Consider the following 19,064-nt stretch of genomic DNA (forward strand, 5'->3'; position numbering starts at 1 on the left):
GAAATGGGATATAACAGTATCAATGGTTTAATGAAGAATTATCTGCATAAACTGTTTCATTCTTGTAATGCTCTACAAACTGCTTCTATTCTTCTAAAAAATGTGGACTTCTAAAAGTTATGCTACAACCCCTAGTGCAATAATTTACACAAAATTTAGGATTACAAGAAAACATTTTTAACTTCTGTTTTTAAGGCTTTATATTGGCTATGTAAGAAATGATTGTTCCCATGTAATGATTATATGTTTAGATGAAAAATTACACAAATTGTTACATTAAAAATTAAATTAAATTGTAAATAAATTAGTTTTTAAAACTGAAATTCCTTGTGGCAACTACCAATATACAATGTTGAAAAAACATGCCATAAAAACCATACGTAGTCCTTACAATACATAGGTTTCTAGATTACATCACATTTATGGTCTAAACTTTGTGATCATTTTGATATCTTCACATATTAAAATTACAGCGAAATAAAATTTGTAATTAAAGTATCACACAAAATTTCCAATGGGACCAGCCACACACACATTGCACACAGAAAATTACCACCATCACAACTGGCATTAACTGGCAGTCTCAGCTGGGAAGCCAAGCACTAAATAGCACAGATTACATCTCTGAGAACCTTGCTGAACCTCCATTAAAGTCAGTTGATAGACCCCCAGCGACTTCACCGAGAGCTGGATTGGGCCTTTACCCAGAGATGGTCCTTTTTCTGGCAGAGCTGAAACACTGGCATAACAGTGTGATGCTGTACTTAGCCTATGGATAAACAAAGGGTTTTCAGGACAGTCAAATAGGCTACTACTTTTAAAAGCACAAAGGGCTCAGTCCTGCAAGGTGTTGAGAGTTCTCATCCAATCCAGCAAAACACAAGCATGAGTAGAATCAATGGGACTGTCAGGGTTCCTTCCCCACTCTGAACTCTAGAGTATAGATGTGGGGACCTGCATGAAAGCCCCCTAAACTTATTTTTATCAGCTTAGATTAAAACGTGGTATGCTGCCAACACCAAGTGATTTAACAAGAAACAGGGAAAGGAGCACTTGGAGTTCCTCTTCCTCCAAAATATCCCCCCAAGCCCTTACACCCCCTTTCCTGAGGAGGCTTGAGAATAATATCCTAACCAATTGGTTACAAAGCGATCAAAGACCTAAACCCCTGGGTCTTTGGACAATGGAAAAATCAGTCTGGTTCTTAAAAGAAGGATTTTATTAAAAAGAAAATGTAAAAATCATCTCTGTAAAATCAGGATGGAAAATAACTTTACAGGGTAATCAGATTCAAAGAGCCCAGAGGAACCCCCACTAGCCTTAGTTTCAAAGTTACAACAAAACAGGGATACCTCCCTCTAGCAAAGGTAAAATTCACAAGTTGAGAAAACAAAGATAAACTAATATGCCTTGCCTGGCTGTTACTTACAAGTTTGAATTATGAGAGACCTGTTCAGAAAGATTTGGAGAACATGGATTGATGTCTGGTCCCTCTTAGTCCTGTGGCAAGGCGGTGGGATCCCCCACTGCCCCACGGAGGGATGAGCCTCCCCTAGCTCTAATGTAGGTGAAGCCAGCATGTCCTGCACCCGCCCCCCCAGAGGGCAGGCGCAGGACAGGAAGTAGAAAAGAGCAACTGCAGAGCTCACTTGAAAGCCAGCTGCAGTAGAGGCCAAATGCCTGTGGCCTAGCTCCAGGTTCAGACATGCCGGCAGGCTGTGGCCAACACGAGGACTGGCCAGGCCAGCCCAGCCTACCCTTTGCCACCTAGCCTGAGGAGCAGCCAAACCTACTCCTTGCCACCTATGCTGAGGAGCAGCCGAGCCTATCCCTCACCCGCTACCCGGAAGAACTGATGGTGGTGGAAACCTCCGAGAACACTGCCCTAACCCAGGTACCCTATGAGGAGGAGTCCGGAAGTAGCCCTGGGGCATCTGACCCTGGTCTGGCCACAGCCCAGCTGGAACCCATGTCAGTGTGTTGCGGTCAGGATCCCCACTGACACAGCAGCGAGTCTCCTGCATCCCCCTCACAGGTGGCAATCTCTTTCTCGCACCAGATGCTCAGAAGCCTGAGCTCCTGACTGTGTGTTTGCTGCCCCGCCTTGACTCAGGGCCTGGGCTCATCCTGAACTATTGGCTCAGCCCCTGCCTAAGGGCCCGAGCTGCTGACTGTTTATTGGCCATCCCTGACCCAGGGCTGGGGCCCATAGCGAACTATTGTGAGGCGGTGGAATCCCCCACCGCCCTGCAGAGGGACGAGCCTCGGCCGAGCCCTTCTACAAGTCCCAAGAGTGAACACCACCAAAACAAAGAGCACAAACAAAAGCCTTCCACCCCACTCCCCCTCCAAAATATGAAAGTATCTTGTCCCCTTATTGGTCCTTTGGGGCAGGTGTCAGCCAGGTTATGAGCTTCTTAACCCTTTCCAGGTAAAAGGATTTTGGTGCCTCTAGCCAGGAGGGATTTTATAGTATTGTATACAGGAGAGTTGTTACCCTTCCCTTTGTGGTTATAACAGGGTCTATTCAAGTGCTTAGTGCTTCATTGGGTCAGGCTTGAGTGCTCTGCACCTTGCAGGACTGATCTCCACATTCACAAACTTGCTCAGAGCTTGCCACTGCTATTCTTATGTATGTTGATCTGAAAATGGTGGCAGAATTGAGTTTCAAATAAACTGCCACTGATGTCAATGGAAGTGCTGTGTCTGCAACAATGAAGGATCAGGCCAATTTCCCTCAGAAACTTTACTTCTCATCAACTGTTGTCCATTTTATATACCTTTATATAAAAGAAACTGTAAACACTTACAAAATACTGAATATTTTGATTAACTTAAAACTGTTAGAAACCATTTGGGCTTTTATTTTTCTGAGGAACATGTAGTAAGGAATATCACAAAATAATAGAGTGGCACTGGCAGAACATTTTTCTCTTGCTAGAGATGGGCTGTCACTCTGAAGTTTGAATCCTGATTAAATCTTTCCTCAAATGTAAATGGCTTTGTATCCAGTATTTTGGTTTGGCTCTGTCTCTCACTTTTGCTGCCTGAGCATTTAAAAAAAGTAATAATAAAATACAAGGATATTTAAAAATACATTTTCCTTTTAAAATATGATTTTTTTTAATCCAAGATGAATTAATGCAGAATGGGAGTATAGGACAATTATTCACAGTCATGGGCTGCATGTACATTTATTATCTGAGTCATGTTTGTATGTGTTTTGAGTTTACTGGCACAGTATATTTACAGTTGTCCAGATAAGAATGTTCTCATGGGTTTCTATTACATTTTTAACTGAATACACCCATCCAAGCTCTTAAGAAGAACAACAATAGACATCATGAAGGGTCTCAGGCAGGACCGGGCCAGAGGCTAGCCTCCCTGAGCCCGCAGTTCACCTGCCGCCCATGGTTCCCATGGCTCTTGAGAGAGAAATAAGTGCTCCCTTCTTTGTCCTCCCCTGCACTTGCAAGAACTCATTGCTCCTGTTATGTCTGCAGAGGCCTTTTGAAAGCTCCACATCCTGCCTACTAACCATAAGGGTAAAGCCTGGACAAATGACTGTATTCTACTGAATTTCTATACAAAGTTAGATATTGCAAATATAAGTTAGGGTCAGAGAAAAATTACAAGAGGTCCCCGAGCAGGGATCAGCAACCTTTGGCAGTGGCCTGTCATGAAAATCCGCTGGCAGGCTGGGACAGTTTGTTTACCTGCAGCATCTGCAGGTTCGGCAGATCTGTGCCGCTTCCCACAGACCCCATTGGCCTGGAACGGCGAACCGCAGCCAGTGGGAGTTGCGATTGGCCGAACCTGCAGACACTGCAGGTAAACAAACCGTCCATGTAAAGTTGTCCTTCTTTCCTCTGCTGAAGATAGCTCATCTCAATTGATTAGCCTCTTACAGTTGGCATGGCTATTTCCACCTTTTCATGTTCTCTCTATGTATAAATATCTTCTGTCTGTGTGTTCCACTCCATGCATCCGAAGAAGTGAGCTGTAACCCGTGAAAGCTTATGCTGAAATAGATGTTAGCCTCTAAGGTGCCACAAGTACTGCTGTTCTTTTTGTACATATCTAAGGTAGCTGGTGACATTCCCTTAGGTGACTCCTGCAAAGGAAATACCTTTGTGTGTGCACCAGAAAGATCCCGACAAACCCCAGCGAGGTCAGAGAAGAGCTACAGGATCCCGCAGGCCGGGCTTGGTTCAGACAGCAGAGTTGGAGCCCGGGGAAGCGCTGCCTGTGAGCCTCGGGGGCATGTTGCTCACTCACTGCCAGGCCTGCAACCTTTGGTGTTTTCCATAATGCACCAGCTGCCGGAGCCGCGCGATACGGGGAGACTCTCTTCACTGAGTCAGAGCCCAGAGTCCGCGTCTAGATCACGCAGCTGCGGACAAAAGCCCGAAAGAGCCACTGGAGGGAGCCCGAAGGGCTCGCACCCGGCCGGGCGCGGACCTTGTGGGACGCGCCGCGGGCTCCCACACCAACCCGCCCCGCCCCGCCCCGCGCGCGGCCCACCAGAGCGCCTCCGGCCCCGCTGCCGGAGCGGAGAACAATTCACGGTGGGACTCCAACTCCCGGCATGCCACGGGCCAAGACAGGCCTTCAACGAAGAGTAAACGTCCCAACATGGGCCGTGGCGCCCGCAAAGCATGCTGGGAACTACAGTCCCCGGTCCGGCCGCAGTGCACACTGGGAGCCGTAGTTTACACGGGACCTATTCGTTCTGCCCGGGCACGCGCGGCTCAGGTCGGTTCTCCTTTGAGCAAACCCCCGCCCCGACAGGACAGCTTCCGCTTCCGTTGTCCAGGTGCTTCCGGCCCCGCCCTTCCGGCACAGTGGTTTCCGCTCCCACAGTGCCCCGCGCCGCATCATGGACCACAATGGTGAGGAGGGGAGAGGGAGGGAGCCGCATTTATACCCGGGCGGGCCCGCCCCGGGGCACTACGCGGTCCGGCCGGCCACGGGCAGACCCCCAAGGGGCGAGGGCCCGGGGAGCGGCCTGGCGCCCGGGGCCTAGCGCGGGCTGGACCCCAGCGCTGCCGGCCCAGGGTGTGGGGTGGAGGGGACTCGGCCGGGCCTCGCAGCCCTCGCGCCCCCCAACCCCCACCCCGACAGCGGCCTCGAGTCTCACCGGGCCCCGCCGCGGAGCAGGCGCCGATCCCAAGGCCGCTGTGACTGTCCGCCCGGGGGAGCAGTGACGTGGGCGCAGCCCCAGGCTGTGAGACTAGGTGCCGTGTGGTTTGTGCGGCCCCCTCCGCCGCCCGCGTAGCCATGCGCTGGGGTAGGGACGGGGGGTCCCGCAGCAGAACTCGCCCAGACGTCACTGCCAGAGCAGTGGCCGAGGTCCTTCATTTCGGGCTGAAGGATCGGTCCACCTTGTACTAACTTAGCAAGGGACTCTGGCTCTTGGTGTGTAGTTAGCAGAGAATGGGCAACACCTGGCTATATCTGCTATGCTATGAGTATGGACTGTTTGTATAACGTGCTGCGTTTTTTGTAACTGGTTCTCATCCGTTGGTCTAAGAAGCAGGCAAGTTAGTAGGGATTGCAGACTAATATAAAGGTTGCAGGTTCAAATATGCAGTGTACTATGCTGCTCCTTTGGCAGCATATTCCATGCATTTTACTGGATGTGTGGGCCTGAGAGGAGCATTTAAAAATCAAGGTTTTGAGTAGTAAAATATCAAGATTTTTCTAAAATTTATCATGGCATTGGTTAAAACTTTATTTTCTTATTCTGCTTGCAGCATGCTATGTTGATGTCCTCAAAGTTTCTGGCGTAGAAATACCTGAATTGAACACTGTTCTGTACCTGGTTGCTGCAAATCCTCCTTGGATGCACACCTTTTGTAACTGCTGTGTATATATAGCTTGGGTTTGGGGATTACTTTGAATGTAGGCTAGAGTTCATCACTAAGGCTAAGATTTAATCAGGGGTATTTTTAGTAAAAGTTATGGACAGGTCACAGGCAATAACCAAAAAGTCATGGCAAGTGACCTGTCCGTAACTTTTACTAAAAATACTGTTAATTGACTCTAACTGGCTGGAGTGGAGGGGCAATGCATCTGGGGGTGGGTGGCAGCCCAGAGCACTGCTGATGCTGCTACTCCTGGGAAGAGCGGGTGACATGTGGCCCAGCTGCTGCTCCTGAGTAAAAGTGGGGGGTTGGGCGGCCCGCTGCCATGGGACGGCCTATGGCCCTGCCCCTACAGGCCACAGGATAGCCTGAGGCTCCACCTCCACCCCTCTGGGACTTCTGCTTTGGCGCAGCACCTGGGATCAGTTGCCTGGGGCCGCTGCAGTAAAGGCTGTGCGGGTCAGCCGCTGCAGTAGAGGCTGGTGTGGGTCAGCCGCTGCTGCTGTGGAAGTCGTGGAGGTCCTGGAAAGTCACAGAATCTGTGATCTCTGTGAAAGATTCGCAGCCTTATTCATCATGTACAGAAACAAGTGACTAAATAAGAAGCTACAGTTGTTTGCTAACTGACAGTTAATTAAAATGTGTTGGAACACAACTGAAAATTGAAATTTATAAAAACTCATAAGCGTAAGATTCCTCTTACATGAATTTGAGTGGGCTCTGGTAGTTTTTATTTGAATCAGAACTGTGACAAGAGACTCGGAGATTCATAGAGATGTGTTAATTTGTGGTGTGACTCCACTGACTTCAGAAGTCATTGGAATTACACCAGACAAATGTGGCCCATAGAATTTAACAGCTAGAAAAGACACATTGGATCTGTCAGTGTACTTCAGGGGTAAGCAACCTATGGCATGCGTGCCAAACATGGCACGTGAGCTGATTTTTCAATGGCATTCACACTGCCCGGGTCCTGGCCACCAGTCCGAGGGGCTCTGCATTTTAATTTAATTTTAAATGAAGCTGCTTAAACATTTTAAAAACCTTATTTACTTTACATATAACAATAGTTTAGTTATATATTATAGACATATAGAAAGAGACCTAAAAATGTTAAAATGCATTATTGGCACAGAAAACCTTAAATTAGAGTGAATAAATGAAGACTTGGCACGCCACTGCTGAAAGGTTGCCGACCTTTAGTCTACTTCCTGGAAGTCACTATAGGTTTTTTCTTTTCTGTAACTTTTTCAGTGTTTTATCTGGACTAGTTTTAAATCCTCCAAGTGTTTGGGAAATGGTTACAGCCCCAGTAATCTCCCTGTTAGGAAGTTTTTCTAATATTTGATCTATAGTTCTTTTTTCTTTGCAATGTTATCTGTGTAGTTAGCACAGTTAGTGCACATGGGGTAAATTGCCCAATAAATAATCAGAAGAGTTATTTTGCCCAGAAGAGTTTCCCGTGTAAAAGCACGTGCAAGTACAGAAAGGAGGTACATATGCTTTTTTTATCTGGAATACTGTATTTCATACACTAGCTAGGTTTTCAGATAGAGGGGACTTAACTTGCGGTATCATCCCATTACTCTTGATTATAAATACATTCTCTACCATTCTAAACAGTTCTTACTTTTTCTCCTGTTTAGCCATACTGATACATGCTTGATTTTTATTCTTCTCTTGAAAAATAATACCTCTTTCAATTACTCAATGCCAAATTAAGCCCCGTAATCATGTTTGTTACTTTTCTCAGAAGGTTTTGATCTTGAAGTACCAGAATGTAACTTTTTCTTGTATGTATCTACACTAGCAATGAGATGGACTGGATGGCCTAAAATGTATATCTAATCTCTCTATTCCATGTGTGCAGACACATCAGTTTTCTGCAGACAGGGACTATCAGCTTTTTTGCAGTGCCTCAGCATGCAACTCAAAATTGCTCCCCCTGTTGACCTCTGCACTGAAATTGCAGTGTTCCTTTAAGTTGGCTGCCCAGGAATGCATATGAGCAGCATCATACGCTTTATTATAAAAGTATTCACGATTTCCTAATATGAGGAACATACACAAGCTTGATTATATTGCCTATGTGATGCACTAGTCCAAACTGCATCTGTGTCTCTCATTACTACTTTGTACTCCTCCATATTTTTCTCTTGTCTTATACTTAAGTATTATACTTAGATTGTAAACTGCTGGGGGCAGGGACTGTCTTTCTGTGTTTGTACAGCACCTAGCACAATGGGGTTCAGATCCATCACTAGGGTTTGTAGGTGCTACAGCAAAATACAGATGCATAATATTTTCATGTAATGAGGACCCTATTTATTGCCTAGACATTGTCCTTGCCCATTGTTTTGGGAATTGGCATGTGTCAAGGTGTCTCTCGCGTCCCTTGCACCAGAGATTTAAGGTTTAAAACAGCTCTTAAGAGCTGTGTGTGTGTGGAGGCCAAGACTATAACAGGGTTCAAAAAAGAACTAGATAAGTTCATGGAGAATAGGTCCATCAGTGGCTATTAGCCAGGTTGGGTAGGGATGGTGTCCCTAGTCTCTGTTTGCCAGAAGATGAGAATGGGCAACAGGGGATGGAAAACTAGATGATTACGTGTTCTGTTCATTCCCTCTGGGGAACCTGGCGTTGGCCACTGTTGGAAGACAAGATACTGGGCTAGATGGGCCTTTGGTCTGACCCAGTATGGCCGTTCCTATGTGTGTAGGAGGATTAGCTTTTAATTGTACATATATATGTTATCAGATGTGCTGGTAAAGCCTTGGTAGTTCTCTGTTTGCTATATTTGGTCACTGATGTTCCAGTGATGTATTAAATAAGATGTTATAGAGTCCAAGGCCAAAAAGGATCACTCTGGTCCTCAAGTCTGAGCTCCTTTATAGCACAGGCCATATAACTTCCTCAAAATAATTCTCAGATCATATCTTTCAGTAAAACATCCCATCTTCATCTGGAAATTGTCAGTGATGGAGAATACACCGACTGTAGTGAATTATTCCCATGGTTAATTACCCTCACTCAAATAATGTATGCCTTATTTCCAGTCTGGATTTGTCTAGCTTGGTGGTCTCCAACCTTTTTATGCCCAAGATCACTTTTTGAATTTAAGGGCAACCTAGGATCTGCCTGGCCCCTTCCCCCAAGGTCCTGCCCCACTCACTCCACCCCCCTCGCTTGTCACTCACTCTCCCCCACCCTCACTCACTGTCACCAGGCTGGGGTAGGGGTTTTAGAGGGGATGCAGGGTCTAAGCTGGGGCTGAGGAGTTCGCAATGTGGCTAGGGACTCTGGGCTGAGCCTGGGGTTGGGATGTAGGAGGGGATGCGGCGTGTGGGCTCTGGGAGTGAGTTTGGGTGCAGGAAGGGGTTCCAGGCTGGGGAAGAGTGTTGGGGTGGAGGAGGGAGTAAAGGGCGCTGGCTCTGGGACGGGGCTCAGGGCTTGGGTTTGGGGTGCAGGAAGGAGTTCAGGGTGGTGGCTCAGGGCTGGGGGTTGAGGTGCAGCCTCTCACCAGGTAGCAAGCCATGCTGAGACGGGCTCCTTGTCTGCCTCGGCCCCACGCTGCTCCCAGAAGGGACTAACATGCCCCTGCAGCCCCTGGGAAAGGGGGACGGCACATGGCTCAGTGCGCTGCCTTCTCTGCAAACATTGCCCCTGCAGCTCTGTTATCTGCAGGTCCCTGTTCCTGGCTAATGGGAGCTGCAGGAGCAATGCTTGCAGGCAGGAGCAGCATGTGGAGGGTGACCCTTCCCCCCAGAACCACAGGACGCACTGGCCACTTCTGGGAGTGGCGTGGGGCCGGGGCAGGTACGGAGCCTGGCTTAGCAGCAGCCCTGCTGCACCACCAGAGATCTTCTAGGATCGACCAGTCGATTGCAATCGACTGTTCGGTGACCACTGGTCTAGCTTCATCTTCTACCTATTGGATCGTATTATACCATTCCTGCTAGAATGAAGAGCCCCTTATTAAATATTCTTTCTATGTAGATATTGTAATTGTCAGCCCGTAACCTTCTTTTTGTTATACTAAATAGATGAGCTCTTTGTGTCTGTCACTATAAGGCATTTTTTCTAATCCTGTAATGGGTCTCATGCCTCTTCTCTGAACCCTCTCCAATTTATCAACATCCTTCTTGAATTGTGGGCACCAGAAATGGACACAGTATTCCAGGAGCAGTTTAACCAGCACCAAATACAGTGAGGTAAAACAGCCTCCTACTCAAGATTCCCCTGTTTATGCATCCCAGGATCACATTAGTTCTTTTGGCCACAGCATCACATTGGGAGTTCACATTCAGCTGATTATCCACTATAACCTCCAAATCTTTTTCAGTCACTACTTCCCAGGATAGAGTTCCCTATTCTGTAAGTATGACCTACATTTTTTTGTTCCTAGGTGTATACATTTACCTTTAGCCATATTAAAACACATATTGTTTGCTTGTGCCCACCTTACCAAGCGATCCACATTGCTCTGAATCAGTGATCCACCCTCTTTATTATTTACCATTCCCCCAATTTTTGTGTCATCTGCAAACTTTATCAGTGATGATTTTATTTTCTTTCAGGTCATTGATAAAAATGTTAAATATCATAGGGCCAAGAGCTAGTCTCTGTGGGACTGTACTAGAAACACACATGCTCAATGGCGATTTCCCCATTTACAGTTACATTTTGAGGCCTATCCGTTTTAATCCATTTAATATGTACCATGTTAATTTTATATTGGTCTAGATTTTAATCAGAATGTCATGCGATACCAAGTGAAATGCTTTACAGAAGTCTTAAGTATATTACATCAACACTATTACCTTTATTAATCAAATTTGTAATCTCATAAATAAAAGATACCAAGTTAGTTTGATAAGGTCTGTTTTCTGTAAATGGTGGTTGATTTGCATTAATAATAGTACCCTTCTTTAATTCTTTATTAATCGAGCCCCATCTCAGCTGTTCTATTATCTTGCCCAAGATCATAAACAGAATATGTTTGTCTTTTGGTTTCCCTTGCAAACAGCATATACCAAACCATTCCTGAGGGAAGATCCTTGTTGTTCATTAGTTGTACAGTGGTTATTCCAAGGAGCCCTAATCATGAATTAGGGTACCACTGTGCAAGATACTGTACAAACACACAATAAAAAGACAGTCTCTGCCACAAAGAAGTTACAGTTTGAGAGAGACTGATTCAGTCCTAAACTGACTTCATTATAAATGTCATATTACTGCATAATTGCATTTGACCAATACCGTTGGCATGACCTGACAGTTTGAAGGCACCATGTGAGCAGTAGATTAAGATTTTTTTTTTCAAACAAGTAAATTCTGGTAGAGTAAATGAAATCTGAAACTAGCTTTAATAAAATCAGTGGTTTCCTTAAAATGTCTCTGCTAATATTTTATACATTAGTTTCTGAAAGGTTAGATAAGTGGAAAATGACAGTAAACACATATTTTTCTCTTGTACAGACAACGATTTGCAAGGCACTAATAGTTCTGGATCATTGGGTGGTCTTGATGTTCGCAGACGAATCCCTATAAAGCTCATCTCCAAACAGCCCAACAAAACCAAACCTGCACCACGTGCTCCAAGAATTATGAACAGGATGCCTTCAAAGGCACAGGCTGGTGATGAAGGTAAACTAATTTAAATAGTTTAATGCCATAGAAAGAAAGGGTATTAATGTATTATTATTGATATTGCAGTGTTACTCAGGGGGGCCCTATTCAGTATTGTAGAACTAGCATGTTAGATGCTGTCCAAACTTAGAAGAATACCTGATAGAGGCCTCTAGGTGCTGCTGCAGTATAAAAAAATAAATGGTCTCTGTCTTCAGAGCGGAGCACTATTTCTGTTACTTTTCCTTGCAGAATGGATTTAAGCCAGGCTGCAGACATTGGAAATGCTGTAGCATTTCTTGATGATTGTAATGTAGAATTACATGTGTTTTTAATAGCAACTTGGGTCAATTAGAAAAATTATGGTATGTACTAGAAGTGGTTTTTATTTCTTATTTCTTTCTCCCCTCCCATTTTCCCCCAGAAGAATTTGATTATAATGAAGAGGAGCGGTATGAGTGCAAAGGAGCTGACATGTTTGGGAATCAGAGAAGATTCCCTGGACACATATTTTGGGACTTTAAGGTACACCCATGAATAGTTCTGATACTGTACATTACGTTTGAAATCATAGGGTGTCAGCTAATTCTTACTATTCTTAGAGTGCAGAGCATCCTACTTATCTTTAGAGAAATCCAATAAAAAATAAGCACTACCACTGCTTTTTGACTTCTTGAAAATATATTCTGTGCTGTGTTTCTCAGATTGTATGTAGTTCTCTATTCCTTATTAAATATTCGCGAACTTTCAAGCATATTGCTAATAACCTAATGAAATAGAGAGTCCTAATGAATGCTATTTTGACAGATAAACTTGCTCGGAGAAAAGGATGATACTCCAGTCCATTTCTGTGACAAGTGTGGATTGCCTATCAAATTGTATGGGCGCATGGTGAGTAGAGCTGTAGTGATGGAAAAGCTACCCTACTGTGAACTAACATGAAGTCTATACCTGTTTTTGGAAAAGTTCTAAGAGCTGCCATTTGCATATGGGTAGTTAGCTGGTGAAAGTGTAACATCATGCATGACAGCTACGTAACTTTTTTTTTTTTTTTTAAAATAGGAGTGTCAGCTTCCCACAAAGTAGAATTATTATAAAGTTAGGCCCGATCTTGCATTGAGATGCACACAGATGTATATCTGTCCCATGCAGAGCTCACTGACTTCAAGGGGGCTCTGCATGAGCAAAAGGGTATATCCCAATGCATCTCAGTATAAAACCAAGGCCTCAGTTTGTACAAGAACTCCCAACTGTTCTTGTTGCAGATATCTTCTGCTGCTTAATTAAGGGATAGAATAGCTTTGGAAAAATGGCTGACATGGTTCTTGATTCTGCTGCCATTGTAGTCAATTTAAAAATACCTGTTGACTTCAGTGGAAGCAGAATAGGCCCATTTAGCTTTAAAGCAACTTCTTTTTTTAAGCTAAGCATTGTATCTTACTTGAAGACTTTTAACTGAGTTAGTAAATACTAGACAATAATTTCTGTGCCCCTTTAAAACAGTGAAATAACAGAATGCAAAGTATAAAATTTAAAATATTGACTACAGGTTAATAGATGCTGAGGGATCTGACTTAGTGGCTTAATTTTTTTAAAATTAGCATTGCATTTTGAGTCACTAACCTTTATCGTTCTAATACAGGACAACCAACCTTTATTATTAAGATGCTCATGGGTGCATTTTTTTAATTTTATATTTTAAATTTTATAGACAGTGAATCATTTGTGTTGCGTTAAGTTGTAATCTTTCCTCTTACTCACCTGCTTCTTGTAGCATCTGTGGTGTGCTGAAAAGCATTTCAGGAATGTAGTTTTGATTCATTAGGTCTTGCCTATACTATGGTTATGACCAAGTCAAGAGGAATTGTTACACCACTTTTGCCTTTGACTATTTAAAAGTTGTGCAGACTAGCCCTATGTCTCTAATGTAATTGGATTGTCTAGATTTTAATTTGACTGTGGTAACAATTAAAAACACACCTACGCTACATCTTTGAACCATGTTTTTACTAGCTTGGGAAGAACAATGTGGTAACTTGATTCCTTAAGTCATTTATAGTTGTAGTACAGATGGAAGTCTCAGTTTAAATGCCAAGGCTCAGATCTGCCAGTTAGGAACTTTACAGGCTGCCTTGTGAATCAAACTCTGCTGTGTAGTCTCTTCTTTATTTTAAAACATGGGTGAATACCAGTCTATTTGGAGAACTGTACCAGTTAGCGAGACATGGACCTTGGGCACTAGCTGTTAAAGCCACTGTATCCTGTTCAGTTGTGCCTTCGCTGACCTGTCACAGAACTTGAACTATTCCAACTGCCAGGATGGAAACTTTCAACTTGATTTGGAGAAGTGCAAGCTCCATCCAAGTTAATGTGTGCACAGTTACATGGGAGATTGGCAGAAGCAGTGCACTGAGTCCTGCTAAAAGGACTGATTAGCGAGGGGAAGCCTAGAATGCCAGCTGCTAAAGCGTGAAGTACTGGTGTTACTAAGTCCCAGTAGCAGGGACAGCTGAAATATACGCCGGTAGTTTCTATAAAGGGCTTGCCTCGCTGCTATAGGAAGAGCTTGTGGTGCATGTGCATTCTTTTATTTAAAGTTTTGCCTATATGTTTTGCATTTTTCTTTTTAATAGAATTTACCTTTTTCAAGCTATTTTTGAAAGTGTTCCATCAAAGGTACTGCATATTTTGTTACATGTAGCTGTATCTTGTCCATTTCTCAGCATGCATTTCAGACAGCTTAAATGTCAGAATTTTATTTTCAGGAAGATACAGAATGAGAGCATGTTCATGAGGGAGGAATGTATCAAAACTTATTTAAAAATACATTCTATAAATGACATACTGGTTTACACATAATGGTTTAATGAAGTGATTGATTGTATGTCTCTAGATACCTTGCAAGCATGTTTTCTGTTATGACTGTGCTATATTACATGAGAAGAAGGGTGACAAGATGTGCCCAGGGTAAGTTCACTAGTGATTGTTTGTTAAAAAGGGAGAATATACTAGAATAATTTAAACTGCTTATTCTCACATAAGTCTTAGTTAATGTACATAATTTTTGTTTGGTGGAAAAACAGCTCAATAGGAAGAAGCAAAGAATGCCTTTGCTGCACTAGAGGGGTTGTAGTTTGACAATACATTGTCATCCAGATACTGAGAGATTCAATTTAACTGTTGATGTTTAAATTAGGGCTGTCAAGCAGTTAAAACAAAAAAAAAAAAAAAATCACGATTAATCTCACAATTAAAAAAAATAGAATACCATTTATTTAAATATTTGAAAAAGTAGAAAACACAAAAATACTGATTTCAGTTACAACACAGAATACAAAGTATACAGTGCTCATTTTACATTATTTTTTATTACAAATATTAGCACTGTAGAAAATTGAATTTTTCATTCACCTAATACAGGTACAGTAGTGCAGTCTCTTTATCATGAAAGTTGAACTTACAATTGTAGAATTAAATACAAAAAAACCTGCATTTAAAAAAAATGTAAAAGTACAAGTCCACTCAGTCCTACTTCTTGTAGGCTCTGAAGTTTTATATTGTTTTGGTTTTGAGTGCAGTTATAAAACAAAAAAAAAGAAAAAAATTTGTAAGTTGCACTTACACAATAAAGAGATTGCACTACAGTACTTGTATGAGGTGAATTGAAAAATACCATTTCTTTTGTTTACAAATATTAACACTGTAAAAATGGCAATAAAAATAATATAAAGTGAGCACTGTCAATTTTGTATACTGTTGTAATTGAAATCAATATATTTGAAAATGTAGAAAAATATTTGATAACTTTCAGTTGGTATTCTATTGTTTAACAGTGCAATTAAAACTGCAATTAATTGCAATTTTTTTGAGTTAATCGTGTAAATTAACTGTGATTGACAGCTCTAATTTAAATGGTAAATAGAAGATATTTAAAATAAGTAGTTGACATATGTGTTCAGTCTTCCCCTTATTACCTGCAATAAAGCAAATAACAGTTCACTAGTAATTAAGACTTCACTTACTAATTGTGTACCCTAATTGTGTCCCTAATCTCAAAAACCCCTTTTCTTTTGTGCTGTTTGACACATCTTGGATTATGATACAGATTATGGGATGTAATTTTTAAACTCCTCGTCAGGAAATGTTGATGTACTTTGTAACTGTGCTTCTATAGGAGAATGTCTGTCTAATTTTGAAATATTGTTATTTAATTTGAATTAAGAAAATACAAGCCTTTCATGTTGTGTTGGCACTAAGAAATGCCATTTTTAATATGTAGAATTGTGGAATGATCGTTTAGTGTAAATATTTCTAGATTCAGAGCTGTTGGTGATGATAATAAACCAATCTTTTTTTCTAATTTAGCTGTAATGATCCTGTGCAGCGAATTGAGCAATGCGTGCGAGGGTCTCTCTTCATGTGTAGCATTGTTCAAGGGTGCAAGAGAACATATTTGTCTCAGAGAGACTTACAGGCTCACATCAACCATCGTCATATGAGAGCTGGAAAACCTGTTACCCGTCCTCCACTTGAACCTGTTCATCCTCCTATTGCCCCGCCTCCTGCTGAAATTCCTGAGCGTTTCATAATGCCACCTGATAAGCATCATATGAGCCATATTCCACCAAAGCAGCACCTCATGATGCCACCACCTCCTTTGCAGCATGTGCAACACGAGCATTACAACCAACCGCACGAGGACATTCGTGCACCCCCAGCAGAGATGTCAATGGCTCCACCACCACCACGCTCGGTCAGTCAGGATACGTTTCGTATTTCCACAAGAAAACACAGCAATTTAATAACTGTCCCTATTCAGGATGATTCAAATTCAGGTGCTCGAGAACCACCTCCGCCAGCCCCAGCACCTGCTCATCATCATCCTGAATATCAGGGTCAACCAGTGGTATCCCATCCTCATCATATTATGCCTCCACAGCAACATTATGCACCACCCCCGCCACCACCACCACCAATAAGCCATCCAATGCAACATCCTCCCCAGGGAGCAGGTACTCCTCATATGGTTTATAGCCAAGCTCCACCACCACCGATGACCTCTGCTCCACCACCAATAACCCCTCCCCCTGGACACATAATTGCCCAAATGCCACCATATATGAATCACCCTCCTCCAGGACCTCCCCCTCCTCAACATGGTGGCCCACCAGTAAATGTAAATGCACCCCCTCCCCATCACTATAATCCTAACTCTTTGCCGCAGTTCAGTGAAGATCAAGGAACTCTCAGCCCTCCTTTTACACAGCCTGGGGGAATGAGTCCAGGGATGTGGCCAGCTCCAAGAGGGCCTCCTCCACCCCCAAGAATGCAAGGCCCACCTTCTCAAGCCCCACTTCCTGGACCACATCACCCAGATCAAACCAGATATAGACCATACTACCAATGATATTAACGTAATTTGAACTGAGTATGCTATGGGAAGGATAAACTATATACAGCAGCCTTTTAATGAATCTGTTTTGGGGGGTCTTTTTTCCCCTCTTTATCCTCCTCTTCCCCCCCCCAAATACAATGGTTGTGACTAACACACTGTGGGGACTTGACCCTTGGTGGTTGTGTTTTTTTTTGTTTTGTTTTAATACCTTGACCTTAGGACTCCAACTTCAGATATACTGTAGTGTTAAGATAAGTGGCTCAGTAGATAACAGCTACATTTTTAACAGATTTTGTGTCCCTAGTGAGGTTAAACTCTCTGAGAGATGGTCATTTGTAATATTATTTCCTGAAAAATTGAACACCCATTGTACCACTCTGTTGTTTTTGTTAAGTCCAATGTTTAGTTTTACTTGTGATACTTTTTTGTTAACCTGTGACCAATAATTAAATTTAAACATGGTTGTAAAAATGCTGGGTTTTTATGTGAATTTGAGCACAGACACAATTACTGAAAAAACATTTCATGTTTTGACACTAATACTTTCCCATCTGGCATCATAATAAAATGTGCAGTGTAAGAGACATTCAAGTTTACCTTTTGCAGTAACATTGTTTGTAGTAAAGTCTGATCCAAGTTTAAGGAGCTGTAAATCTGAAGTGCAGAATCTTGCATTTCATACAGATTTTTAAATTTTGAGGCAACTTTGGGAGCACAGAGTGAATGGTACATGAAAGGCACAGTTTTGGTGATGACATAAAGCCGTGTTGTCTTAACATTTTAAAATCTTAGCTCCCTTCTTGTTTGGAAAATTCTGGTTAACTTGAGATCTCATACACTCCCTACTGGTGCTGAATTCATGTCTTGTGCATTTACTCAATGGATGGTTTCACATAAAAGGTGCCATTTACTGACTCACCACACGATATGAAGGAATATGAATTTTTGGGACTTGGTTTTTTCTTTTTCTGTATGAAGGGTAATTAATGTAGAGTAGGAAAGTATTCCACTTTGATAATCCGGAGTTAGGGATCTGACATCTCTTATGCAGATTAAAAATACATATGTATAAATCATGTCAAATTTTATTGCCAGATTTGATGAGATGGCTAATGGTTTACAGGATTTAATAATATGTTTTAGCCATGGCCTTAAATAGATATGACACACTGTCAGGTCCCTTTAGGCCCAAAATCTAGCTTTTTGTAAAACATTTTTTTTTTTAAATCAGTTGGAAACAGGTGTAAGAAATAAATATCCTATTTAACACTAGTTGTGTTAGTGCAGGAGAGCCAGAGAATGAAACTGTTTACACTGCTCTCATTGTCCAAGCAGAGTGCTTGCTTTTTACATTGCAGCCACATTAGTGTTGAAAAATAAACATTTTTTAAAAAAACTTTTAAAAATTAAGGGAGTTTAGAGGTAACTATCTGTTTTTGACCTAGGTATCTAGTCTCACGTTGTGCCTCTAAAACAATGTAGGAAACCATCTGTTTACTGGAATTTTCTCAAAGGCTTAATTAATTTACTTCTGTAAGTTCTGTTTTTGCCTCTCACCTAATATGAGTTGTTAGCACTGCGCCTGTCAGAGCACCTGATGGCAGAACATTCCAAACTTTATAATTTTGCATATAAAATGAGTGTCTGGCATTCAGGGCAAGGACTCTGTTAGGTTTGTGTTCTGTTCCTGAATCTTCCATTGATTTGCTGGGTGATGTTGGTCAAATAACTAAGGACCTGAGTTTTGAGTTTAGGTGCATGCAAACTCCATATATGGGTGTGAAAATCAAATACTTATTTTGCACAAATAGCTATTATGTGTCTAATTGTCCAGTTGCCTATGCAGTTGTAATGTGACTAACTTCAAAAAAAAAATCAGGCTTCTTTGCCTCAGTTTCCCTATCTGCAAAATAGGAACAATACCCACCATTGTTAAATGCTTTGACATCCTAGGAAGAAAGATGCAAGTTAGTATATTATAGAGTTAGTTGAAACTTTACCATTTGAGTGTGAGGGGAGGGAGGAAAGAATGACTGACTCAATAAGGGGATGTTTTGTGGTTAATAAATATGTAGGGTAATTTAAAGGTACCCCCTCGTGTTACAGAATATTTTGTTCATTATCAAATCACTCACAAGCTAATATCTTAAAGCAGATTTTACTGTATACACAGA

General features: G+C 42.4%; 1 protein-coding gene across 10 annotated transcripts in view; it reads left to right on the plus strand.

The window, feature by feature from the left end:
- The window catches only part of CBLL1 (Cbl proto-oncogene like 1), a 169,460-nt gene extending 152,099 nt beyond the window's left edge, over positions 1 to 17,361 (plus strand). Inside the window, exons 2-8 of one of the 10 annotated variants that reach the window (XM_050925861.1) lie at positions 5,972 to 10,078; positions 10,210 to 10,241; positions 11,346 to 11,513; positions 11,920 to 12,020; positions 12,303 to 12,386; positions 14,389 to 14,462; positions 15,861 to 17,361. In XM_050925861.1, the coding sequence (XP_050781818.1) occupies positions 11,474 to 11,513; positions 11,920 to 12,020; positions 12,303 to 12,386; positions 14,389 to 14,462; positions 15,861 to 16,902 (1,341 nt within the window). In that variant the 5' untranslated portion in view covers positions 5,972 to 10,078; positions 10,210 to 10,241; positions 11,346 to 11,473 and the 3' untranslated portion in view covers positions 16,903 to 17,361. Of the gene's footprint in view, positions 1 to 4,564; positions 4,893 to 5,243; positions 5,472 to 5,756; positions 5,859 to 5,971; positions 10,242 to 11,345; positions 11,514 to 11,919; positions 12,021 to 12,302; positions 12,387 to 14,388; positions 14,463 to 15,860 lie in introns of those variants that run through there. The other 9 variants (XM_050925792.1, XM_050925783.1, XM_050925852.1 and 6 more) reach the window with 9 other exon arrangements.
- The last annotated feature ends 1,703 nt before the right edge of the window (positions 17,362 to 19,064 follow it).

The sequence above is a fragment of the Gopherus flavomarginatus genome, chromosome 1 (genome assembly GCF_025201925.1).
Source record: "Gopherus flavomarginatus isolate rGopFla2 chromosome 1, rGopFla2.mat.asm, whole genome shotgun sequence".
In the NCBI taxonomy this organism is placed as follows: domain Eukaryota; kingdom Metazoa; phylum Chordata; order Testudines; family Testudinidae; genus Gopherus; species Gopherus flavomarginatus.